Source organism: Prionailurus viverrinus, chromosome D1 (assembly GCF_022837055.1).
Source record: "Prionailurus viverrinus isolate Anna chromosome D1, UM_Priviv_1.0, whole genome shotgun sequence".
Lineage (NCBI taxonomy): Eukaryota > Metazoa > Chordata > Mammalia > Carnivora > Felidae > Prionailurus > Prionailurus viverrinus.
In genome coordinates, this window is record NC_062570.1 from 26,992,163 (window position 1) to 27,019,114 (window position 26,952).

The window sequence follows — 26,952 nt, forward strand, 5'->3', positions numbered from 1 at the left end:
TGTGTGTGTCTTTCTTTACATTCCCCTTTTTATTTATTTTTTTAATGTTTATTTTTGAGCGAGAGAGGGAGAGCGTGAGCAGAGGAGGGGCTCAGAGAGAGGGAGACATAGAATCTGAATCGGGCTTTAGGCTCTGAGCTGTCAGCATAGAGCACGACATGGGGCTTGAACGCACGAACTGTGAGATCATGACCTGAGCTGAAGTCAGACACTTAACCAGCTGAGCCACCCAAGTGCCCCTGCATTCCCCTTTTTAAAAGTCTGTTTATTTAGAGAGAGATTGGGGGAGGGGGCATGGGGCAGAAAGAGAGAGAGAGAGAGGGAGACAAAGAATCCCAAGCAGGCTCTGTGCTGTCGACACTGAACCTGATGCGGGGCTGGATCCCACAAACCATAAGATCGTGACCTGAGCCGGAATCAAGAGTTGGACGCTTAACTGACTGAGCCACCCAGGCTGGAGCCTGTATATTTCCTTTCTTATAAAGGCATCAGGCATATTGGATTAGGGGCCCACCCTAATCCAGCATGACCTCATCTTAATTACATCTGCAGTGACCTTATTTCCAAGTAACATCACATTTGAAGGTAGTGGGGTTAAGACTGCACATATTGAGTTGGTGGGGATGTAGTTCAACCAATAGTAGGTTGACTGTAACATACTTGTAAAGTGATCAAATGAAATAATGTGAGTAAAGAATCAGACTTTTATTTTCTCAATGGGCATTATATTTAAGTTTTTTTCTTTTACATTTATCTATTTTTGAGAGACATAACACAAGTTGGGGAGGGGCAGAGACAGAATGAAACACAGAATCCAAAGCAGGCTCCAGGCTCTGAGCTGTCAGCACAGAGCCCGACACGGGAATCGAACTAACAAACCATGAGATCAAGACCTGAGCCCAAGTTGCACACCCAACCAGCGGAGCTACGCAGGCACCCCATCAATGTGCATTATGTTTAAATAATCAAAAACAAAAGCTTATGATCTTGTTAATACTTTCCTATCTCTTCTTTTCAACTATATTTAGTAGCTTTTGAATTGTTGCATCTCAGAAGATTCAGGTTGGTGATTCTAGCTATTCTGACTCTGACTCTGTCCTGATAAGAGAATGCAGCTAATCTTTTGATATATTTAATACATGAATAGGCCAACAGGGACAAAGGACTGGAGAGAAGGAGAGATGTCCACAGAATCTTGAAAATGGAAAGCAGATGGGCCTGAGTAGCTGAGTTATTACCAGGCCAGAGGAAACTGAAACCTAAATGCAAGGGGAGAGGCCAGCTAAAAGCAAACTGATTTGCAGAGCAGGATTTGACTGAGGAATGAGAACTGTACACCCCAGGAAAAGAGTTTTCCTGGTTTAGCTGGGGGCGGCAGGCTCAGCAATAGATGAGGGGCTAAGAGGTGGCAGTTTCCTTAACACAGCCAAGCTGGTGGGCCCCAGACAGGGGACTTGTGGCATTCCTCTCCAGAGAGGTCACTTATTGACTGGTTCTATCCACATGCAGAAAACTAACCAGCTCTGTAGTGCTCCCTTCTTTTTCTATGATGATGATGATGATGATGATGATCATCATCATCATCATCAACTTAAATCCAAGTTAGTTAACATGTATGTACTGTAATAACAGTTTTAGGAATAGGCTTTAGTGATTCCTCACTTACATCCCAACAAGTGTCCTCCTTAATTCCCCTTCCCCACTTAGCCTTTCCCCCCACCCAACATCCCACCATCAACCCTCAGTTTGTTTTCTGTATTTAAGAGTCTCTTATGGTTTGTCTCCTTTATATTATTTTTGCTTCCCTTGCCTTATGTTTATCTGTTTTATGTCTTAAATTCCACATGTGAGTGAAATCATATATTTGTCTTTCTCTGGCTGACTTATTTCACTTACATCATACCCTGTAGTTCCATCCACATTATTGCAAATGGCAAGATTTCATTCTTTTTGATCACCGAGTAATACTCCAGTGTGTGTGTGTGTGTGTGTGTGTGTGTGTGTGTGTGTGTGTGTTTCAATTTTTTTTCATAAACTTTCTGTAGATTTTCAGTGTATAGATTTTTCACCCCTTTGGTTAGTTTTATTCCTAGGTATTTTATGGTTTTTGATGCAGTTGTAAATGGGATCGATCCCTTGCTTTATCGTTCTGCTGCTTCATTATTGGTGTGTAGAAATGCAACCGATTTCTCTACATTGATTTTTGTATCCTGTGACTTTGCTGAATTCATGGATCAGTTCTAGCAGCTTTTTTGGTGGAGTCTTTTGGGTTTTCCACAGAGAATATCATGTCTGCCAAGAGTGAAAGTTTGACTTCCTCTTTGCCAATTTGGATGCCTTTTATTTCTTTTTGCTGTCTGATTGCTAAGGCTAGGACTTCCAACACTATGTTGAATGTAACAGTTGTGAGAGTGGACATCCTTGTGTTCCTGACCTTAGGGAGAAAGCTCTCAGTTTTTCCCCATTGAGGATGATATTTGTGATGGGTCTTTTGTATATGGCCTTTATGATCTTGAGGTATGATCCTTCTTTCCCTACTTTCTGGAGGGTTTAACAAGAAAGTATGCTGTATTTTGTCAGGTACTTTTTCGACATCTATTGAGAGGATCCTGTGGTTCTTAAAGCCTTTCTTTTATTAATGTGATATATCACATTGATTTGCAGATATTGAACCAGCCCTGCATCCCAGGAATAAATCCCACTTGATCATGGTGAATAATTCTTTTAATGTGTTGTTGGATCCGGTTTGCTAGTATCTTGTTCAGAACTAAAAAAAAATTTTTTTTAATGTTTATATTTGAGAGAGAGAGACTGAGCGCAAGCAAGGGAGAGGACAGAGAAAGAGGGAGACAGAATCTGAAACAGCCTCCAGGCTCTGTGTGGGGCTCAAACTCACGAGCCATGAGATCATGACCTGAGCCAAAGTTGGACACTTAACCAACTGAGCCACCCAGGCACCCCAAGAGAATTTTTGCCACCATGTTCATCAGGGAAATTGGTCTGTAGTTCTCCTTTTTAGTGGGATCTTTGGTTTTGGAATCCAGGTAATGCTGCCCTTGTAGAATGAGTTTGGGTTTTCCTCCATTTCTGTTTTTTGGAACAGCTTCAAAAGAATAGGTGTTAACTCTTCTTTAAATGTTTGGTAGAATTCCCCTGGAAAGCCATCAGGTCCCCTTGGAAAGCCAAATATTTGTTGGAAATTTTTGATTGCTGATTCAATTTCTTTACTGGTTATGGGTCTGTTCAAATTTTCTATTTCTTCCTGTTTCTGTTTTGGTAGTTTGTTTCTAGGAATTTGTCCATTTCTTCCAGGTTGCCCAATTTATTGGCATATGATTGCTCCTAATATTCTCTTATTGTTGTTTGTATTTCTGTGGTGTTGGTTTTGATTTCTCCTCTTTCATTTGTGATTTTATTTATTTGGGACCTTTCATTTTTATTTTTGATCAATCTGGTTAGGGTTTTATTAGTTTTGTTAATTCTTTCAAAGAACCAGCTCTTGGTTTCATTGATCTGTTCTACTGTTTTTTTGATTTTGATATCATTGATTTCTGCTCTAATCTTTATTATTTCCCTTCTTCTGCTGGTTTGGGGCTTTATTTGCTGTTTTTTTCCAGCTTTTTAAGGTGTAAGGTTAGGTTGTGTATTTGAGACCTTTCTTTCTTTTTTAGGAAGGCCTGGATTGCTATATATTTCCCTCTTATGACCACCTTTGCTGCATCCCAGAGGTTTTGGGATGTTGTGTTTTCTCATTGGCTTTCATGTACTTTTTATTTTTCTCTTTAATTTCTTGGTGAGCCCATTCATTCTTTAGTAGGATGTTTTTAAATCTCCAGGTATTCGTGGTTTTTCCAAATTTTTCCCTGTGGTTGATTTCGAGTTTCATAGTGTTGTGGTCTGAAAATATGTAAGGTATGATCTCAATCCTTTTGTACTTGTTGAGGGTTGATTTGTGACCCAGTATGTGATCTATTCTGAAGAATGTTCCATGTGCACTTGAGGAACGTGTATTCTGCTGCTTTAGGATGAAATGTTCTGAATATATCTGTTAAGTCCATTCTTTCCAGTGTGTCATTCAGTCATTGTTTCCTGTTGATTTTCTGCTGAGATGATCTGCCCATCGTTGTAGGGGTATTAAAGTCCCCTACTATTATGGTATTATTATCAATGAATTTCTTTATGTTTGTGATTAATTGATTTACATATTTGGGTTCTTCCATATTGGGGGTATAAATATTACAATTGTTAGATCTCCTTGGTGGGTAGACCCCTTAATTATAATAGAATGCCTTTCTTCATTTCTTATTACAGTCTTTATTTTAAAATCTAGTATGTCTGATAAAGTATGGTTATTCCAGTTTTCTTTTGATGGCCATTAGCATGATAGATCATTCTCCATCCCCTTACTTTCAATCTGCAGGTGTCTTTAGGTCTAAAATGAGTCTTGTAAGCAACATATAGATGGGTCTTGTTTTCTTATCTGTTCTGATATCCTATGCCTTTTTTTAAAGAATATTTTTAATGTTTGTTTATTTTTGAGAGAGAGACAGAGTATGACCAGGGGAGGGGCAGAGAGAGAGGGAGACACAGAATTTGAAGCAGGCTCTAGGCTCTGAGCTGTCAGCACAGAGCCTGATATGGGGCTGGAACCCATGGACTGTGAGATCATGACCTGAGCTGAAGTGGGACACTTAACTGAGTCACCCAGGTGCCCCTGATACCCTGTCTTTTGATTGGAGCAGTTAGTCCATTGACATTTAGAGTGATACTGAAAGATAAGAATTTAGCGCCATTGCATTGCCTTTTGAGTTGGTGTTTCTGGTTATGTTCTCTGGCGCTTTCTCGTCTTTGTTGTTTTGGATGTTTTTTGTTTTGTCTTTTCATCACTCAAAGGTCTTCCTTAAAATTTCTTGCAGAGCTGCTTAGTGGTCATGAACTCCTTTGGTTTTTTGGGAGACTCTTTATCTCTCCTATTTTGAATAACAGCTATGCTGCATAAAGAATTCTTGGCTGCATATTTTTGTGATTAAGCACATTGAATATATCTTGCCACTCCTTTCTGGCCTGCCAAGTTTCTGTGGATAGGTCTGCTGTGAACCTGCTCTGTCTTTTCTTACAGGTTAAGGACTTTTTTTCCCTTGCTGCTTTCATAATTCTTTCCTTGCCTGTGTAGTTTGCGAATTAGACTATGCTATGCCTTGGTGATGGTTGGTTTTTGTTGAATCTAATGGGAGTTCTCTGTGCTTCTTGGATTTTGATGTCTGTGTCCTTCCCTAGATTAGTTTTCTCCGATAATTTGCTCACATAAACCTTCTGCCCCTTTTTCTCTCTCTTCATCTTGTGTGACTTCTATGTTTTGGATATTATTCCTTTTTAATAAGTAACTGAGTTCTCTAAGTCTTCAATCATGATATTTTGCCTTTGTTTCTCTCTTTTTTTTCTGCTTCATTATTCTCCACATATTTACGTTCCAAATTGCTGATTTGCTGCTCTGCTTAATCCATCCTTGCTGCTGTGGCATCCATTTGACATTGGATCTTGATTATAGCACTTTTACTTCCGTCTTGACTAGATTTTACTTCTTTTATCTCCTCAGAAAGGAATTCTGTGCCTTTTTTTTTTTTAACCCCATCTGATATTCTTATTATCTTGTTTCTAAATTCTAGTTCAGACATCTTGCTTATATCTGTGTTGATTAAGCCCCTGACTGTTGTTTTTCCTTTTCTTTCTTTTGGGGTGAATTCCTTTGTTTTGTCATTTTGGAGGAAAAAAATACAGTAAGAAATTAAAAATTAAAAGCAAACCAAAAAATCAAATAAAGGAAGCTATATATTAGGTGTGTTTTGGTCTGCTTGTTGAAAGAAGCTTGATAGAACAGACAAAATAGGGAAAGAAGAGAAAAAAGGTAAGGAAAAATTTAAAAATTGAAAAAAATTTTATATAATAGAATAGAATAAAATGAAATAAAGTGAAATAGAATAAAAAAATTTAAGTAAAAATATATAAAAATAAAAATAAAATTTTCTCTTTCTGCCCAACTCTGTGACTCAGGTTATGCAGATTGTTGTGTTAATTCTCAGATCAATTTCCTAGGTGTTCAAAATGGTTTGGGGATGATCTGACTGCATATCAGATAGAAGACAAGCTCAGGGTTTCTGTGCTCCTCTGCCATCTTAACTCCTCCCCTGTAGTGCCCCCTTCTCAAATATTGAATTAGATGGCTGAGAAACACCAAAGATTTCAGGAATGCCTTGAACATGATCAAGAAGGAAAAGAGATGAGGGAAAAGAACTTGAAGACATTGCAGGGAACAAATAACTTCAGATAGGTAAGTTCTTGATATTTACTTCAAAGAGGGGAGGGTATTGCATCTATGACATAATAGTTTTCAGTAAAATAAGGCAGAGAACAAGGGAGAGTTCTCGAAGATGAGAAGTGTGATACCAGAAATCTAATCATGGTGTGCCTGGGTGGCTGTGCGGTTGAGTGTCCAACTTCAGCTCAGGTCACAAGCTCACAGTTCATGGGTTTGAGCCCCACATCAGGCTTTGCGCTGACAGCTGAGCCTTCTTTGGATTTTCTGTCTTCTTCTCTTTCTGCCCTTCCCCTGCTCACACTATTTCTCTCTCAAAAGTAAACACTAAAAAAAATTGAATAGGAATCTTTCAGAGGAAGAATAAGAAACTGGAAAGGAAACAAATAGGGAAAGCAGGGGATTAATATAGAAGGTCAAAGATGCAAGTAATAAGAATTTCAGAAAGCGAATGAGGAGACATGTAGGACTCAGTGTGTCCAGGTTGACCTGGCCCATCAAAACCTTAGTTCAGGGACAGAAACCCACACCAAGGCACATTATGTTTAAATGTCACAATACCAAAAATTGGGAGGAGTCTTAGAACTTACTTTCATATAGAAAGAAGCAGACCTGCACAAAAGATTAGGAATCAAATTTGTCTTATATTTATCAGCAGCAATGCTAGAAGCTAGAAGACAGTAGCTCCACACCTTAAATTCTAAGGAAAAATTGTGTCCAGCTTACATTTTAGGTCTCATCCAAATCAGTGATAATGTGTGTGCATACCCTTTCTTGGGAAGCTGTCTAAACTAAAGTAGGCAGTAGGTCAAGACAGAGGAAAGTACTGAGTCAGGGAATAGGAGGAAGGTGGAAGGAATTTGTCATCAAAGTCCCAGGAATGGCAGCTGTGTCTGCTGTGTCCAGGTCTAGAGAATAGTCCCTGTAGATGAAGCGGGAGAAATGGCAGGCCTGAGGGAGTCCTGTCTTCAAGAAAGAAGGAATTGAGGGGTGCCTGGGTGGCTCAGTTGAGAGTCCGATTTCCGCTCAGGTCATGATCTCATGACTCACGAGTTCAAGCCCTGTGCTGGGCTCTGTTGTGTAGCCTGGAGCCTGCTTTGCATTCTGTGTGTGTCTCTCTCTCTGCCCATCTCCCACCCATGCTCTGTCTCTCTTTCTCTGTCTCTCTCAAAATCAGACACTAAAAGAAAGAAATAAAAGGAAGGAAGGAAGAAAGAAAAAAGAAAGAATCGAGGGGAGCCTGGGTGGCTAGGTCCATCAAATGACTTACTTTGGCTTAAGTCATGATCTCATGGTTCGTTGGTTCAAGCCCTGCATCAGGCTCTGCACTGGTCATGCAGAGCCTGCTTGGTATTCTCTCTCCCTCTCCCTCTCTGCCCCTCTCCTACTTGTGTGTGTGCAGGTTCACTCTCTCTGTCAAAAACAAATAAACTTTTAAAATTAAAAAAAAAAAAAAGAAATCGAAACTATTGGATTACCTCGTGCATCAGGCTGTACTGAGGGAGCTTTGCAGAACTTTTTGACAATCTCGGAGAGTGAGTGGTCAGTACATGTGAAACCACACCAGTAAAAGGAAAGATGCAGTCCCTAACTCTAAGGGGGAAAATAGATGCTTAACAAAGAAGTTGTAATCAGAGTACATTTTAACAGTATAATGATGTAAATGGGAGTATTGGTTTGACCAACAGTATAATGATGTAAATGGGAGTATTGGTTTGACAGGGCAAGGGAAGTGAGTGGATGAACATAGGGTATGGTGGTTTCTGAGTGAAACTGTTTTCTCCTAGGGAGTTACTAGATCATGTCTGGACTGAAAAGGATACAGAAATAAATAAACTATGCTGTTCAGCAGCCTGGAGGTAAATAGCAGAGAAAAGGCTAGAAGCGTTGCCTCTCAGCAGCGTGGGCTCGTCAGGGCGGAGGCACTGCTGTTCTAGTACAAGCCTGTGTTGTGTGGCTTGTTACACTGTGTACATGGACGCGCTCGCACTTGGTAAACATTTTTTTAAAAATGGAAACTTGTTGGGGTGCCTGGCTGGCTTAGTCAGTAGAGCATAGGAATCCTGATCTCAGGGTTATAAATTCAAGCCCCATATTGCACATAGAACTTACTTTGGGGGGAAAAAAAATGAAACTTGTTACACTCCGTAAGTTTCTTTTTTTTTTTTTTTCATTTAATTTGTCATTCGTTATAGATCTGCTTCATTGAAACTTGTACAGTGTTTTGTTTTTTTAATTTTTTTTTAACGTTTATTTTTGAGACAGAGACAGAGACAGAGCATGAATGGGGGAGGGGCAGAGAGAGAGGGAGACACAGAATCGGAAGCAGGCTCCAGGCTCCGAGCCGCCAGCCCAGAGCCCGACACGGGGCTCGAACTCACGGACCACAAGATCGTGACCTGAGTCGAAGTCAGACGCTTAACTGACTGAGCCACCCAGGCGCCCCTGTACATTTTTTTTTTTAATTTTTTTTTTTTAACGTTTATTTATTTTTGACACAGAGAGAGACAGAGCATGAACGGGGGAGGGGCAGAGAGAGAGGGAGACATAGAATCAGAAGCAGGCTCCAGGCTCTGAGCCATTAACCCAGAGCCTGAGGCGGGGCTTGAACTCACAGACCGTGAGATCGTGACCTGAGCTGAAGTCGGACGTTTAACCGACTGAGCCACCCAGGCGCCCCTGTACAGTGTTTTTTTAAAAATGTTTCATTTCTCTTTTTTTAAAAAAATTTTTTTTTCAACGTTTTTTATTTATTTTTGGGACAGAGAGAGACAGAGCATGAACGGGGGAGGGGCAGAGAGAGAGGGAGACACAGAATCGGAAACAGGCTCCAGGCTCTGAGCCATCAGCCCAGAGCCCGACGCGGGGCTCAAACTCATGGACCGCGAGATCGTGACCCGGCTGAAGTCGGACGCTTAAACGACTGCACCACCCAGGCGCCCCTCATTTCTCTTTTTGAGAGAGACATGTGAGCACGAGTGGGGGAGAGACAGAGAGAGGTGGGGAGCAGAGGATCTGAAGTGGGCTCTGCGCTGACAGCAGTGAGCCCGATATGGGGCTCGAACTCACGAACTGTGAAATCATGGCCTGAGCTGAAATCCTGATGCTCAGCTGACTGAGCCACCCAGGTGCCTTGAGACTTGTACAGTGTTAATCATTTAGGAATTGCTGAATGATATCTGCTAATTAATATTAGTTTAAATGTCTTAGAAAAAACCAAAAGTACAGACTTTAGAGTCAGACATTCACTCACTTGGCTGTAAATGACTACTTACTGCCTTCCAGGTCCTGCTCCCAGGTCAGTGGTTAGAAAGCCATGTGAGAAGCCTCTCCTTTTGAGAAACTCCTGTTGTAACGGAGAGAGGTGGACCATGCAGGTGAACCAGCAAAGTAGCTTCAGATTGCTTGAGGGGGAAATAAAACACCAGTTGGGGATTGTCCTCAGGAAGGACCCACAGAAGATGCACATGTGAGGGGGGTCTTGACCGTTGAGAATGCTCCTGCTCAGGGAAGAACGGGGAGGGAGTACTAGGTGGAGGACTGAGGCTGGAAAGACCCTGGCTTGTGTACAGACACACAGACGGGAAGGGTGGTGCTGAGCCTGAGGCTGGGCGATGGAGTGAGGTAGAGGTTGTATGGGAGAGTTGGAGTCTCCTGGAACAGAGGAGTGATTGGTGTGTTCTGACCTGAGATGATTCAGAATGCTGTGGGGAAAGCGGACCAGGGAGGGCAAGCATGGACACAGCTCCCCAGAGGCCCACCACAGCACAAAGTGATGTCATACTTCCATTGTAGGGGTGCGTTCGTGCTCATGTGTGTTCACGTCCACATTTACATCCTTTTTATTCATTCTTTTTAGTTGCGTGTAGCATTTCCTTTCTCCTTTATGCATTTATTTAGTAGTTCGGTGGCTCGAACCCAGGAAGGCTAATTAATGGTTGAGGCAGCAAGCAGCAAACATACCGACTAACAGCTCATACTAGCTTTATTACTTTATTTTTTTCAAATTGCTGATAATTACAATAATGCGCATGGGCACGGGTCCCAGACAGGAAGAATCATTGTCTGCAAGCAGATCTGGTGTGAGCTGATAATACAGTCTGTATTTACTTTTAAATTTAAATGCTACATAAATCATAGGAAAGATGTCTTTTTGACTTGCTTTGAACTTGGGGAGGGTGGAGATTTTCCATATTTTTGTTATTTTCAGAGTTGTTTTAATGAACATTAGAAATTAAAGTAATTTGCTAGATCACGATTGGTATCTGAATATTGCTTGCACCTAGTAAACATAGTAAAATGTTTAGCAGAATAGCATATAGAAACTACTGTTTGTATTTTGAAATGTGAATTTCCTCTCTCTCTGCCCTGTAAAAGTCATTATGGCATATTGTCCAGTTTTCTAGTTATAAACAGGTATGAGTTATTCACCTAAGAATTTCTGCCTTTTCTTGACTTTGAACATCACAATCTCAGAAATAAAGAACCAAGCCTTTGGTTTTCATTGAAAAGTAAAAAAAAAAAAAAAACTAAGACATTTTTAGATAAGGCCATCAATTCTTAATATTACAGAATGAATATTTAAAAAAACAGACTATAAATTTACTATTGGTATCATTTTATGAAAAACATTTTAAAGCAAAAGATAAAAAGATAATCTGAGAATTCAGAGCACTCTTTCGTCAAGAGAGCATAGTTAGCAATTCCATACCTTTATACATTCATGTGCACACACACCAGACCCGTGTTATTTTTCAGACCACTGAAAACCTGCATTAGACCTCATTAGCCTCCCCGAATGAGTGTTAGGGAACCCCTATTTTAAAAACGCTAGTAAAAACCATTCTGTGTATTAGAACATGAATGTTTTCAGCTGCATGGATTTATTTTCTTTTCTTTTCCTGGGTATACGAAAGGAAAAGAGATGATGGAATCAGTTTCAGATCTCTGCATTAGCTATTCATGTTTGCAGTTGTAACATGTGAAAGTCAGTGTTTCGCTAAAGCTGGCATGTGGATAGTTTCCCAACTTTACCTTGGTAAAATCATTAAGTTGTGTATATATTTTAGTGAAATAGAACCTATCTGAATAATACAATATTCAGTTTATTACATTCAGTTTATTACATTAAGGACATGAGACATTTGAAAAAATGTTGAAATAGTGCCTAATTTTTAATGATTATGACCTGATGCACTTGAAATAAAATATTATAGAGCCAGAATATTATCTGATCAGCCAGAAGCAAAGAGCATGCTTATTGTTTCTGAGAAAATTGTCAGCTTTGTGCTTGGATACCCCACAGAATACTCCTTACTCCAATCATTTGTATTTTTTCTTTATTTTTGTATTATTTCTGTCATCTGTGAATCAGTAAGAATGATTTAGCATGAACATATTATTGTTAATGTTTATTTTTGAGAGAGAGAGAGAGAGAGAGAGAGAGAGAGAGAGAAGCAGGCTCCAGGCTCCAAGCCGTCAGCACAGAACCTGACGTGGGTCTCGAACCCACAAACCTCGAGATCATGACCTGATGACTGAAGTCAGCCACTTAACTAACTGAGCCACCCAGTCACCCCATATTATTATTATTTTTTTAATGTTTATTTTTTGAGAGAGACAGAGTGAGAGCTGGGGAGGGGCAGAGAGAGAGAGAAACACAGAATCCAAAGCAGGCTCCAGGCTCTGAGCTGTTAGCACACAGCCTGACGTAGGGCTGAAAGTCACAAACCGCAAGATCATGACCTGAGCCGAAGTTGGACGCTTAACCGACTGAGTCACCCAGGTTCCCCTTGCACATATTAATTATTAATATTTAATCAGCATTACTTTGGGCATCTGTTACTTAAAATCATTTCACTCTTTAGGTTTAGGAAATACATTGCTATACATTCCCCCTAACCCTGCATCCACTATTTATGTAGCACACTCAATAAATAACTAAGTAGTACTGGCCAGTGAGTTCAAAGGTTAAGCTCAAGTTCACACCATTTAGATCATCTTACATTAATACTCAAGCCTCCTGGCTTTCTGGCCTCTGCAGTTAGCATGCCTTCAGAGTATGACAGATTGCTGCCTGGCTTCCGAATCCTGCAGATTCCAATTCAGTGAGGAAGCAGTCTTTGTTTTGAAGCCTTGTTCCTTAGGCATCAGGAGTTGGCAGAAAGTAGAGTTCTGCCTGTTGTAGTGTGAACTGTAAACCAAAGTCCAAAGTTAATATTGTGGGTGTCGTTTATTAGAATACCTAAAATTTGGGTAGCGCCATATTTATGTTGCACAAAAGCGAAAACGAATGTCAAGAGAGGTTATTCCATAAGGTTGCATAGCTAGTAAGTTGAGGGAATATCCTTCCCTTCAGAAAACACATCTAGAGAAATGACTTACATAGTGCTTTTGATCACTGCAGTAGTGACAGAGTAGTAACTGCAGATTCATCTTGACCTAGCTTCCGTGCCAGCCGGAAGCTGGCCTGGGGCCAGGAAGCCAGCAACTCCCGGTGATTTTCTTTTACATGGTAGGGCGGTATTAAATTGTTCATGTAAGCCTGTGGTGACTGAATTCCCACAAAAGAAAATGTGGAGTATTAACGCAGCCGACTTGAAGTATGTCCGGATTTAATAGGTAAAGAAGGAACATGTGGTCTTTTAAGCCCATTTCCTGCCATCTTGGATTTGGGAGGATGACTAGTCCCATGGAGACTTCATGGGTTCTTCCCTGTGCACTCATAATTTAGGCCCCAGTTCTGTGATTGCAGCCAGAGAGAAATGAATCTGCCAGTGACAGTGCTGCTAACATGTGAGTGCTGCTCTGTGGCAGGTGCTGTGCTTTGTGCTTCCGTGTGAATCCCCACAACAGGCCCCGGAGGCAGAGGTATGTTAGGAGCTCTGTTTTACAAAAAAAGAAATTTAAAGCCTGATAACAATGACCATCAGCATTTGAGGAACTCTTTTCTATAGAACAAGCCTATTTCAAAGCACTTTACACAGGTTAACTCCTTTGAACCTCAAGACAACACTATGGTAGTGTAGTTACTATTATCATCATTTTATAGATGAGGAAACTGAGGTCCAGAGAGGTTAGTTGACTTGCCAAAGGCAGCGTAGCTAGTCAGTGATGGGACTGGAACTCTGTCACGATCGGTTGTCTTAGAGTCCTTGCTTCTTGGCCACCATCTCACACTTCCTCTGAGGTCAGGAGTGGAATGAGCAGAGGACTAATGGTTGATCACGGCAGGTCTCCATACCTGCTAAAGTCAGTTTCTTGGAGTTGCTCTTACGGGCAATTGAAAAGAAACACAGGAACCAGTAAAGAACCTGTCCACTTGAAAATTTTAGATCCAAAAACACCATTCCGCTTTTTTTTTCATTTACATAAAATTATTATGTATTTATGTATTTTTCAATAACTTCCTTTATAGAAGACTCTTGGCTCTCATCTTGGAGACAAATAACAGACAGACCTCTCTTAAATCTTGGGACTTGGATCCTTACCAGTGTAATCCAGATGAACAAATTACTGTGTTCCTATAAAAAGCCTTGGAGACAGTCTAAACCATTTCTAATCTTGGAAATGATACTTCATTTATACTTTAATATTTAGAGCTCTAATAAAGCAGAGATTATTTGTATAAATTACTGCCTATGGAAGTAATACCTAACAGTTGGCATATGACAGTGGAGGAATAATGGCTTTTTGCATTTGGCGTTTTCCCCCTAAACCTAATTCACCAGTTTCTAATCAGAATTAAGTTCAAATGTTAAAAAAAAAAAAGGCCAAGGATTTTCAGTTGGTGTAATACAAACTGTCACTTTTAAGAACAGGTTTTCTCAGTTTGCTGCTAAAACTGGAAAATGCTTAACAAGAATCCTGCTATATTTTTTCCTGCTATTTTATTAAATAGTGGGTTGAAATGTTTGAAGCTTGGCATTTTTTAAATTGAAACCTTCACTTTTTTACTGCTGATAAAGGTACCTTAAAGGCTTCAAACTCCAGTCACCCTTTTGACAGTAACAAAAGTGGACTCTTTTACTTGTTAGGCTCTGGGCAGAATCGTAGTAGTCCTCCCATCGGAGAGAATTTAGTGTCTGTACACATAGTGTTTTTCTACATTAGTGTTTTCTACATTTTCTACTTGTGTGTTCAGAATGGTTTGTTTTTCAGGTATTGGGCCTGCTCTGATTATACTTACTAGTAACCCTACCTAAAAGTGTGTCTTCTCTTTGTGACCAATTGAAACCATACAATCACAATCAAAATTCAGGCTAGTGGTGAACAGGATTTTAAAAACCCAAACCCCTTTATTGATTGATTGATTGATTGGGAGAGAGTGCATGTGTATGTGCGAGCAGGGGAAGGGCAGAGGGAGAAGGAGAGAGAGAGAGAGAGAGAGAGAGAGAGAATCTTAAGCAGTGGGGCGGGGGCTCCATGTCATGACTGTGAGATGACGACCTGAACCAAAATCAAGAGTCAGATGCTTAACCGACTGAGCCACCCAGGCTCAGTTTATTTTCAACCTACTTTAGTGGCTTTTAAAAAGTTGTGGGGGTGCCTGGGTGGCTCAGTCGGCTAAGTGTCTGATTTAGGCTCATGTCATGCTCTTGCAGTTCGTGAGTTCGAGCCCTGTGTTGGGCTCTGTGCTGACAGCCTGGAGCCTGCTTCTGATTCTGTGTCTCCTCCTTTCTCTGCCCCTCCCCCACTCACTCTGCCTCTCTCAAAAATTAAAAAAAAAATTTTTTTTTAATAAAATAAAAAGTTGCAAAAATACTACAGAGTTCCCCTATACCCTTTCTGGACTTCCTTTAATCTTAACATCTGACAGAACCGTGGTGCAGTTGTGAAAACTGGGAGATTAACGTTGGTACACAATTATTAACTGACTCAGACCTTATTCAAATATTTGCTCCACTTTTCTCACTAATATTCTTTTCCTGCCCCAGGATTCTGTCTTGGCTCCTATGCTGCATTTACTTGTCATTTCTCCTTAGTCTTTTAAAATGTAAGAGTCCCTCAGCCTTACTTACCTTTCCTTGTGGCTTCTCTTACGTGGCTTACTGCTGGTGAGGGTAGTGTTAGTGTGTCCACTGTGCAGTAATTTGTCTTTCCTTTCATAGTTAATAACTACATTGGAGAGGTACCTGAAACTATGTATTTTTTATACTTTGTTCAGTTAAGTAAATCTTAGGTGCAGATTTGTGGACACAGACTTGTCATTTAAAATTTAAAAAAAAAAAATTTTTTTTTTCAACGTTTATTTATTTTTGGGACAGAGAGAGACAGAGCATGAACGGGGGAGGGGCAGAGAGAGAGGGAGACACAGAATCCGAAACAGGCTCCAGGCTCCGAGCCATCAGCCCAGAGCCTGATGCAGGGCTCGAACTCACAGACCGCGAGATCGTGACCTGGCTGAAGTCGGACGCTTAACCGACTGCGCCACCCAGGCGCCCCTAAAATTTTTTTAAATGTATATTTATTTTGAGAGAGAGGCAGAGACAGAGCATGAGCAGGGGAGGGGCAGAGAGAGGGAGACACAGAATCCAAAGCAGACTCTGAGCTGTCAGCCAGAGCCCGACATGGGGCTCGAACCCACGAACCGTGAGATCATGACCTGAGCTGAAGTTGGAGGCTTAACTGATTGAGGCCACCCAGATGCCCCCAGATTTGTCATTTTAATTTATGAATCATGAAATGCCATGCAGACTTGGACAAGAATGAATATGTTTTATAGGATCTTGGCATCCATGAAGAGATTGTCATTTTACTGACTCTCTCTTTACAAATGGAATGTCTTTGATTTTGAGTGATGTGCCTTTTGATGTCTGTAACATGCAGGTGGTAACTGGATGCTACGAAGGTGTGCTCTGTTGAGTATTGGTGAGCACTAGGGTAGAACTGGGTTACCTTGCCTTCCTGGGGTGGGGCTGGAACGCTTGCCTGGCTGTAACGCAGCACCTTCCTATCCAAGGAAACATGATTCACTCAGTAAGAGGATAAAACTGTCCTCTTTAGACGATGCTCCCTCCACAGCAGGCGCTTTCCCAAACCCTGGAGCCAAATTAGATTCTGGGGCAAGAGTTTCAGTGAGGAAGGAAATAATGGGTTTAGATTTCACTTTGGACTGGGTGCTGCATTGGTCCTGAGCCCCTTTGTTGAAGGGAGGTGGGGCTTAGGTGGGCCCAGGAGTTGTATCTTTGAGATGATGATTAAAGGCCCTCAGTGAAGTTAGGCTCAGATTTAGATGTACTTATATTATTGCTTTAAGCCATTTCAGATTTTCAACCAAGTTACTAGAAGCACTTTTTACCAAGTTGAATTTCTGTCCTTGGATAGCTAAACTCTTTTCCCTGAGCCAAATTAATAAAATGGAATTTCTTATTAAGAATGAATTATTAAGTAAAATGGAAGCACTGGGCTAGGGAAACATTTGATGCAATTTGTTTTCAAAGCCTTAAAAGTGCTGCAATGTGCACCGATCACAAAGACCGGCTTAAGTGCCAGAGTGTGGGGCATTAATTTTCTTTCGTCAAAGATTCCAGGTTCACAGGATATCAGAAGTGCTGACTTGGCAGTGAAATCCCATTTGTAACATGTTAGATTAGGAAACAGATTGATTTATACATTGATGTAATGGATCCAGGCACAGTGTGTGCTTAAGAAAATGGAAGTGCATTAAATAAGAGCATTTTCAAAGGAAAGAAGTAGAAACATCACAGAAAAAACCCCGATCCTATTATGCCCTAGGTAAGGTTGGGGTATGTTTGATTAGTTGATTCCTAGACATGGTCCACAGAGGCTTTTTATATTTCAGATGATACCTTCTTGAGAGTCTCTTATGACCACAAGGATTAATCTTTCTGAACTCAAAAGTGAATCACTGCAGCATATTAGTTGTCTGGAATGATTCCAGTTACTCTCCTTTTTCTTGGTGGTAACTGATGTGAGGGGCTGCTGCTGCTTAGGCCTCTTCCTGTTGCTTTAACCTCTGGTATTTTAGATTCTCTTTAGGGAAGGCAGTGCTGACCATCTCAGCACAAAGATCAAATGCACTCATCACTGATGTATTGACCTTAGTGGTTGACCCATAAACTGAACATTTATACAGTTGGAACTCTTGTGGTCTTTTAGCCAACAACCATAATGAGTAACATGTGGAACATAATCTTTGGTGCTGATAAATGGCTGCCTGCACAGTTTTGACCAATCCATGTCTGTGGCTTGGGTGAGTTCACGTAACTAATCAACACTTTCTTACCTGAATTAATGTGTGGAATTTAAGAGTTTAATACCCCGCCCTCTGCCCCCAGTACTTCTATGGCACCCGAAGTCCTGTTTGTTTAATAGCTGCTTTTAATGTTAAAATATACAAGGCCAGGGGCTCCTGGCGGGGTCAGACAGTGGTGCGGGAGACGCTTGATCCTTGGGGTTGTGGGTTCGAGCCCCATGCTGGGTGCAGAGATTACTTAAAAATAAAATCTTAAAAAAAAATTATGCAAAGCCAAAGAGAATTTATGAATTCTTGCTCAACATTTTTTAGATTTAGCTGTGGTGGTTCAATTATAGCAGGTTTAGGAAACACTTTCCTTTTGACCTATTGATTTGGCTTTCTTGCTTATATATTTATCATTCTTCCTCAATTTTCTTTCTGTCTGGGCTTTGAAGTAGGAAGGAAAGAACTTAGGGAAACTCTGGTTTGGGGAGATAAATGTGTCTGGGGTTTCTTTGCCTTTGTCTCTGTATTAACCCTTTTATATGTGTACATACCCATTTTCTTCCATATCGTGATCATAAGGAAATTCTAGCCTTAATCCTTAGATTTGGCTCTCAAAAGCAGAATGGCCCATAGAAGAGGCATTTTGGTACACATATTGAACTCACTGTGAGACATAAACACATCTTATACATCCTTACACCTTTTAGTGATTGGTTTGAATTAAAATACCATTAGAGTATTGTCTATAAATAAGTGTGTGTTCCTTTCCACAGCTATCCTGAAATATTCTTTCTTCTTCTTAGCCTGTAGTTTCATATGCAGTTATGTGGCAGGTATATATAGATCTGCCTTGTACTTTAATAAATGATTATTTGTCACAGTAGGGCTATAATCAATTCTGTTTAATAAAGTTGCTAATTGTTCTCTTCATTGGATTTAATTGAGGTGTTTTTTTCAACTCTGATTGATGTTGGCAATATTTTCATCCCAAATTAGTGTTCTCCTAGCTATCCAACAAGTGTTTGTGTTTCATTCTCCTGTACTGGTAGAAAGTGGGCTTATTTTAATAAGCTTGTAAGCAAAATATATGGAGGATGGTAAACTTTTCCTGGAGAAAGGTCATGATGTATTTGAAAATCAAATGTAGTCTCCTGATTGGAAGGGCCATTAATGTCTTTGTAGTCCATCAGCACAAATAAATGAGAGTTGCTTAGAAAGCACACATTTTCCATATATTATGAAAGGCAAAGCTACCCTTTCTGTTAATAGGAAAACCATTTTATGTTAATTGCTCTTTTTATTTATTTATTTATTTATTTATTTATTTTTCAACGTTTTTTATTTATTTTTGGCACAGAGAGAGACAGAGCATGAACAGGGGAGGGGCAGAGAGAGAGGGAGACACAGAATCGGAAACAGGCTCCAGGCTCCGAGCCATCAGCCCAGAGCCTGACGCGGGGCTCGAAGTCACGGACCGCGAGATCGTGACCTGGCTGAAGTCGGACGCTCAACCGACTGCGCCACCCAGGTGCCCTTAATTGCTCTTTTTAAAAAGAGCAACATGATAGACCATACAATCTTAACCCTATCCGCCAAGTTTTAACACTCAAAAAAAAATTTTTTTTTTTTAAATTTTGAAAGTACTTTTACATTAGGGGAGACCACAAAACTCCATTGTGGATACAACCATCAATATTAGCATATTTCTAGATGCTAGGATCCCTGGGGTTTCCTGCACCAGGAGACTTAGTAGAAGCCTTAACTGTCATCATGCCTAAAGTTATTTCTCACCTGTAATTTGTGAGCTGGTAATGGCTCTGATGTTTTCACAAAGAGGATACAAGACAAAGGAAGACTGTAGAGTCATTGATTGTTTTATCTAATACAAGATAAAATTGTTCATGAAATCCCTTTTAGTGTTCTGTTTCTGTGAATGATGCCATTCCCTCATTGAGTAATGAAGTCGTGCTTGACATCTTCTTCCTCGACTCCCTGGCTAATCTGTCACCAAGGCTTGCCAGTCGGGCTGTCTGATACCTTGAATCTGTTTCTCCACTGCACTGCCTTAGCCCAAGGTACCAGTCTCCCTCCCTCTCTCTTTCTCCAAATTTCTTTGCCATCCTGCAGCCAGAAAAAGTATCACAGCTGCATTCTGACGGTATTAACTTTGTGCTTGAAACCTCTCAGCATCTCGGGGCACCTGGATGGCTCAGTCGGTTAAGCATCCAACTCTCGGGTTTTGACTCGGGTCACCATCTCATGATTTAGAGCCTTACATCAAGCTCTGTGCTAACAGCGCAGAGCCCGCTTGGGATTCTCTGTCTCCCCTCTCTCTGTGTCTAATCCCTGCTCATGGTCACTCACTCCTGCTCTCTCTCTCTCAAAATAAAGAAAGCAGGGGCACATGGTTGGCTCAGTTGGATAAGTGTCCAACTTCAGCTCAGGTCATGATCTCTCGGTTTGTGAGTTTGAGCCCCGCATTGGGCTCTGTGTTGACAACTCAGAGCCTGGAGCTGCTTCAGATTCTGTGTCTCCCTGTCTCTCGGTCTCTCCCATGCTCATGCTCTGTCTCTCAATTGTAAATAAATGCTAAAAAATTAAAAACAAAATAGAAAAGAAAGAAAGCAAAAACAAAACAAAACAAAACAAAAACTCTCAGCACCTCAGGATAAAGATGGAAGTCCTTTCTTGGTGTGCACACTGTCTAGCCTTGCCCCTGCATGCCTCTCCTCCTTTCTCTCACTGCTGTCTGCCTCTCAGTCTACGTTCCCGCCACGTGATGCTCTCAAGTGCTGCTGTCTTCAGGAGACTTCCCTGACCACCTCCATACCCAAGCCTCAGTTAAATTCCCTTTCTGTATGCTGTTTGGCACTGTGTTCTTTCCCTTGGTGCGACATCTAGGAGTGTGATCACACTTTTGTATGTGTGAGTATGGACTCTTGCACTAAACTGTAAGCCCCATGAGAGCAGGGACCATAAGTTTTTGCTCACTCTTGTGTCCTAGGCGTTTAGCATGTTGCTTTGCAAGATAGTAGCTGCTCAACAAAATTTTGTTGTGTGAGTGAATTACTGGAACTTTAGCCTTTACTATAGTGGTTTAATCTGTTAAGGGATGAAAAGTGAGATGTGTGCTTCTATTAGAGCAGTCTTCAGCTGGGTTATAGGTTCCCAAGTTCCGAAGTACTCAGATGGGGAGTGAGGGTTAGATTTTTTTTCCCATTGACATTTTTCTTTGATCATGTAAGTCCAACAATGATTGTTTTTTCTGGCCTAACTCATGGGGAAAGGCTTTGTTTATGAAGATAAAAATAGTAAATAATGAAGTTTTAAAAGATCAGTTCTACTGTCACAAACCATGGGATGACTCTACCTTTGTGTCAGCTGTTTTGGAGTAAACCTGGATGTTTTCCCCTTTGGCAGGCTCTTGCAGCCAACGCCGGAACAGGATTTGCTGTCGCCGAGCCTCAAATTGCAATGTTTTGTGGGAAGTTAAATATGCATGTGAACATTCAGACTGGGAAATGGGAACCTGACCCAACAGGCACCAAGAGCTGCTTTGGAACAAAAGAAGAAGTTCTTCAGTACTGTCAGGAGGTAAGAGTGGTGCCAGAATGTGAAAACTGCTCTCTTCTGGGTCATGCTTGAAACTGCTTACCTTAGAAATAGATACTCTGTCATTCTGCTTTTTGACCTAAGATCACATTGCCAATGACAGAACACCAGGCGTTTTCTTTCTGAATATATACGACACGACTGAGGCTTGTCAGAGGCTCTGCCTGTGTGTGCTGTGAGCTCTTGGTTCCTTGAGGAGGGAACGGTGCAGAAGCTGGGCAGGTCCCATACAAGTAAAGGCCCGGCTCTCTTGCTTCTCACTTGCAGTGTGGGAGGGCATGAAGTCAAATGTGTGTATCTTGTGCTCTCCACTTGCTCATAGAAAGCCACCAGTATTGTAAATGATAATCTCAGGTCTGACTTGAGTCAGAACTTGACCTAGAAGGGGCTATGAGATGCTTTAACTTCTTACCAGGACTAGCACAGAGGGCCAGCATTGAAGTATTACTCTATAGTCTCATCAACAGACCTTTCCATGGACTTGCCCTTTAAATGTTTTTCTTCTCAGCTCTTTACATGCATCCTACAAATGGGCTTGATACCTCATCGATTTATTTTGGGCTTGAAAGCTTGCTGCTTTTGTATGTCCTTAAATAAAGATGACTTTTTTTTTTTTTTAAAGAGAATGCATTAGAAGTGATCAGAAATCTACCTGTCAAAAGAAAACTAATAGTTACAGTATCTTTTGACTTGCTGAGTTCTTCAGTTAGAACCAGGGGCAGCACGAGTGGAGGCTTAGATTTATACAGGATAATGATGACGCTGAGTAGCAGACACCCTTACTTGCAAATGAATGTCCATTTATTATGGATAAAGTCAATTTATTGTGTGTGTTTTCTTTTCCCTTGCAGATGTATCCAGAGCTACAGATCACAAATGTGATGGAAGCAAATGAGCCGGTCAGTGTTGACAATTGGTGCCGGAGGGACAAAAAGCAGTGCAAGAGTCACATCGTGATACCTTTCAAGTGTCTTGGTGAGTGTCCTTTAGATGATCGTGGTTGCTTCTTGGGAAGTAGAGGTTGCTCATTTTTAAATTTGGTTTTCTCTTGCCTCACAGTGAAATAGCTACATCTGTTAAGAAGCTGAGGGCTACAGGAATGTATTGGGGGACTTCTTTTTTGAATATTTATTGCCTTCTAGTGTTGATGGTTGACTTGTCTTTGATGGTTATTACCTCCCCCACCATGGGCACCCTCAGTCTTTTAAGGATGAGCCTTTTGCATGGCACTGAGAGTGCTGCCCTCAGGGCCTCCCAGCTTTGCCTTGCAGTGAGTGCTTGAAACTCCTGCTGTATAATCATAGCAGGAGTGGTACTGAATAGCCCAAGGGATGGAGTCTTCTGTTCCTCTCACTTCATCCTGTACATATTTTGCAAGGTCCTAAGATCCTGTATTGCTAGGCAGGCCGGACTTGTGGTAATCTCCGAGAGATGGGACCCCTAGCTGTCTATGCACCCCTGCCTTTCTGAAGGGCCCGTGACTGGTACAGGTGTTTCTGACCTTGTGTTGGTGTTGATACATTCTCACATGTATCCAAATCAATCAAAGGAGGAGTTGGCACCTTAGTGACCGTGTTTATGCAGCAATTACTGTTGTCAAGTATCCAGTAGGGAGAAAGGGGGGCATTGCGGGTGCTCGACACCATTTACTTTACAGTGGAGCGTCATGCAATGGGGTGAGGCCTGGAAGCCTTGTGCGTGGTGTAGCTGAGAGATGTTCTTCCAATCCATTTGGCCCGAGATCTCTGGGTATGAGGTTTCATTCACTGTCTGTCAAATCCTGGAACTAAATGAAGCAAGAGTGTAGTTTGAATATTTGTAGTCAGTAGGTAGGCAGTACTTGCATTTGTTTCTTCCTTTTGCACCATTACCCCTGAAGACTTTCCAGCCTGGTCTTCCCCTTGCTACGTGTCTTTACGACTTGCTGGCTCCAATCCTCACCCAGAACTCTGAGTTGAGACCTGGGAGACCTTTATCTCCCTACATCCAGTCAGTTTTCCAAGCCTCATTCTTACCCCTTCAATACGGCTTCAGTCTGTGGTTCCCAAACTGTGCACTGAGGCACCCCAGGGCGTTGCAGCAGACTCACACAGTGTGGAGCATTGTGGGATAGTTTTGGTTTTTCAAAGGAGACCTCTTTCAGACATCCCATGAACTGGAGGTATTTACAGTATCAACATCCTGTCAGTCCATTCCTTTCAGTGACCTCCTGTCTTTATAGAGCGTTGTCTCAGGGGTTCCTGTGTTAAAGAGCCAGCATCACAGCAGAATAACCTGGGAAGAGACAAGGGTGATGGTGTCCAGTCGATTGTAACATTGGAAGAGTCGTTCAGCATCCGGCATGTGCTAAGGGGTTAGGACACGAGGACTTACTATATTGTTGGACCCAGCTACCTAGCTTTGGGTATTCTTTTGGCCTTGAAGTGCTGTGAAAATATTACTGAGACACTCGGGGTGCTGCTACTTTAAAGTCGGGACACATCTGGCTTATAATCCTTTTCTTCCTTCTGAGTCCTGCTGCGTTAGTTCAGCCCTTCATCCTTTGCCGCCTGGACTGGGACAACAGCCTCGTGTGCTTCTCAGTTCTGTTGTCTGGTCTGCTGCCCTCTGACCTAAAATGAAAATCGAGTTGTCTTTCCTGCACATCAAGGCCTGTAGTAGCTCTTCCTCACATAAAAACTAAGGTTTCATTAAGCTGCCCTGGAGCGTAAAAACTCCATAATGTGGCTCTTGCTTTGGCCTTCCCTGTTGTCTGCTCTGTGAGCCACCCAGCAACATCGACATCTTGCAGCTCCTGGCCACCCACCGTCCAGGTCTCATTGTTGGAATGCCTTTCCTCTACTTCCCCTGCTAGGGGAGTTCTTCCTTCAAGACTTATTTCAGGGGCTGCTTCCCTTAAAGAAATCTTTTCCTCCTGGTTATGTTTTCTCTCCAGACATGCAGATTTCTGAAATTCTCCCAATGTTGCCATTGCATCTATCACCCTGTCCAGTGACAATCTGTTTCTGTATCTTTCTCCAACTTCGCTGTAAGCACAGTGAAACCACAGACCCTGCTTTATTTAGTCTTCTCTGTCCTCCAGTACCGTGACAATGTCTAGAATATAGGATACACTTTTAAAAAAAAAAAAGTTTGTTTTTGAGAGAGAAAGGGAGAGGAAGAGAGCGTGAGTGGGGGAGGGGTAGAGAGCAAGGGACACAGAGAATCCCAAGCAGGCTTCCTGCTGCCAGCACAGAGCCCAATGTGGGGCTCAAACCCACAAAACCGTGAAATCATGACCTGAGCCAAAATCAAGAGTCAGATGCTTAACCAACTGAGTCACCCACACGCTCTTCCATAGACTCCTTAGAAAGCATTTTGGTGATAGTCTTTTAGAGTTGCTTTTGCCTTTTAAAATTAAAAATAATTTAGGGGCACCTGGGTCGCTCAGGTGGTTAAGTGTCTAACTTCAGCTCAGGCCATGATCTCACAGCTCAAGCCCCACATTGGGCTGTCTGCTGTCCGCACAGAGACCACTTTGGGTCCTCTGTCCTCTGTCCCCCTCTGCCCCTACCCTGCTTGACCCATGCTCCCTCCCTCCCCCCCTTCTCTCAAAAAAATAAACAAAAAAAAAGGTAGTTTTAAAATAGTTTCAAGTTTACAAAATGGTTAGAAAAATAGTACAAAGAGTTCCTGTACACTCTTTCCTCAGAGTTCAGATTTTCCACCTGTACCATATGACTAATATGGTAAAATTAACCTTATTCACTCCCACAGTACCCCCAACCCTTGTCCCCCCCATTACTGAGTTTTTGTGATTTGAATCATTTAAGTTGGTATCTTTTTATCCCTTGGTACTTTAATATAGATTTTTTAGAAACAAGGACATTCTTCTATGTGATCACATCATCAAAATTGGGAAACTATTATTGATCCAAATCTAATCTGTAGACCCTGTTCAGGTTTCACCTTTTGTTCCAATAATACCGGGATCTGATTCAAGATCACACATTGTATTTAGTCTCTTCTCGTCTTTCATGACCTTGACTTTTTTAAAGAGTACAAATTACTTTGTGGAAATGCCTTGCAATTCGGGTTTGTCTTATGACCTTTTGATTTACACATTTTTGAGGGGACTACCGTAGATGTATTCTTCTTGCAGCATAACATTAGGAGTTGCACGATGTGAGTTGCATTACCCATGATAACGTTTATCCCCTGGCTAAGATGGTGTTGGCATTCACTTATTTCCTTAAGCACTTGTCCAGATTTGACAAAAGGATGCTCTAGGCTGATCCTGTGTTTTCCTGACTCTACCCCTGGAATCTGCCATTTCTCCAGGAAGCCCTGGTTTCTTTCAGTGGAGAATGGTGTTTAGAAACCAAGTCTGGGCATTATGTGTACTTACTGGTCTGGGATGTTGTTGCTTCTAGGCCCACTCGGACAGAGCCAAGAAACACACGTTGGGGTGCCTAGGTGGTTCAGTCAGTTAAGCATCCGACTCTTGGTTTTGGCTCAGGTCACAGTTTGAGCACAAAGTCTTCTTGGTATTCTCTTTCTCCCTCCCCCACGCCCGCCCCGTCCTTCTCCCACTTGCACTGTCTGTGTCTCTCTCAAATAAATAAAACTTAAAAAAATACATGCATGTATATATGAGTACATGCACACATAAATATATATTTCTATAGCTACATGTGTATATTAAAAACATTAGCTCATACTGATATCTTCAGTTCCATTATCCTCACTATATTTATTTACTTACTCAGTATCTTCTGTAAATGATCAGTCTCCACTTTTTAAATTTATTTAAATTTTTGTAACGTTTATTTTTGACAGAGAGAGAGAGACAGAGTATCAGTGGGGGAGGGGCAGAGAGAGAGAGAGGGAGACACAGAATCTGAAGCAGGCTCCAGGCTCTGAGCTGTCAGCACAGAGCCCGACGTGGGGCTCAAACTCACCGCGAGATCATGAGCTGAGCTGAACGGAGTCAGACGTTCAACCGACTGAGCCACCCAGGCGCCCCTAAATTTTTTTTATTTTAGAGAGGGAGAAAGAGTGGGAGAGAGGAGCAAATGGGAAGAGGAAGAGAGAAAATCTCAAGCAGGCTTCATGCTGAGTGCAGAGCCCAACACGGGGCCTGATCCCTTGACCCTAATAAGATCATGACCTGAGCCAAAATCAAGAGTCAGACGCTCAAGCAACTGTGTCACTCAGGTGCCCCAACCTCTGCTTTTGTAATTTAAGTTTAACTTTTTAAGCCTTTAAAGTTTGTTTATTTGAGAGGGAGAGAGACAGAGAATCCCAAGCAGGCTGTGCACTGTCAGCATGAAGCCCAACTTGGGGCTTATCACACAAACTGGGAGAGCATAACCTGAGTTGAAACCAAGAGCTGGATGCTTAACTGACTGAGCCACCCAAGTGCCCGTACTCTTTTTTATTTTTTTTTGAATGAGCTTGTTGAGATATAATTCATATTCTGTGTAATTCACCCATTTAAAAGTATACAGTTTAATGATTTATAGTATATTCAGTGAGTTATACAACCACACACAATTCTTTTAATGTACAAACTGTACTAAAAATGGACACAGTTAAAAGTAAGAGTTCTGTGCATTTTACTCACCAGAAGTAACCACAGTAGCTGCCTTTGTACGTGTTAAGATGAATACCACATGTTGGAGTAAAGTGATGTAGTAGTATGGTTAGCCTCAGCCCTAGGACCCCCCCTTTAAGATAATATTGCCTAATGGGGCACCTGGTCGGCTCCATCAGTGGAGCATGCAACTGTTGACCTCAGAGTTGTGGGCTCAAGCCCCACATTGGACACAGAGCTTACTTA

At 41.6% G+C, this 26,952-nt stretch overlaps 1 protein-coding gene across 4 annotated transcripts in view; it reads left to right on the plus strand.

The window, feature by feature from the left end:
* APLP2 (amyloid beta precursor like protein 2) overlaps positions 1-26,952 on the plus strand; it is an 86,406-nt gene that overhangs the window by 27,659 nt on the left and 31,795 nt on the right. For all 4 annotated transcript variants that reach the window (XM_047877724.1, XM_047877727.1, XM_047877728.1 and 1 more), the window contains exons 2-3: positions 20,940-21,113; positions 21,983-22,106. In XM_047877724.1, the coding sequence (XP_047733680.1) occupies positions 20,940-21,113; positions 21,983-22,106 (298 nt within the window). The remainder of the gene's footprint in view (positions 1-20,939; positions 21,114-21,982; positions 22,107-26,952) is intronic.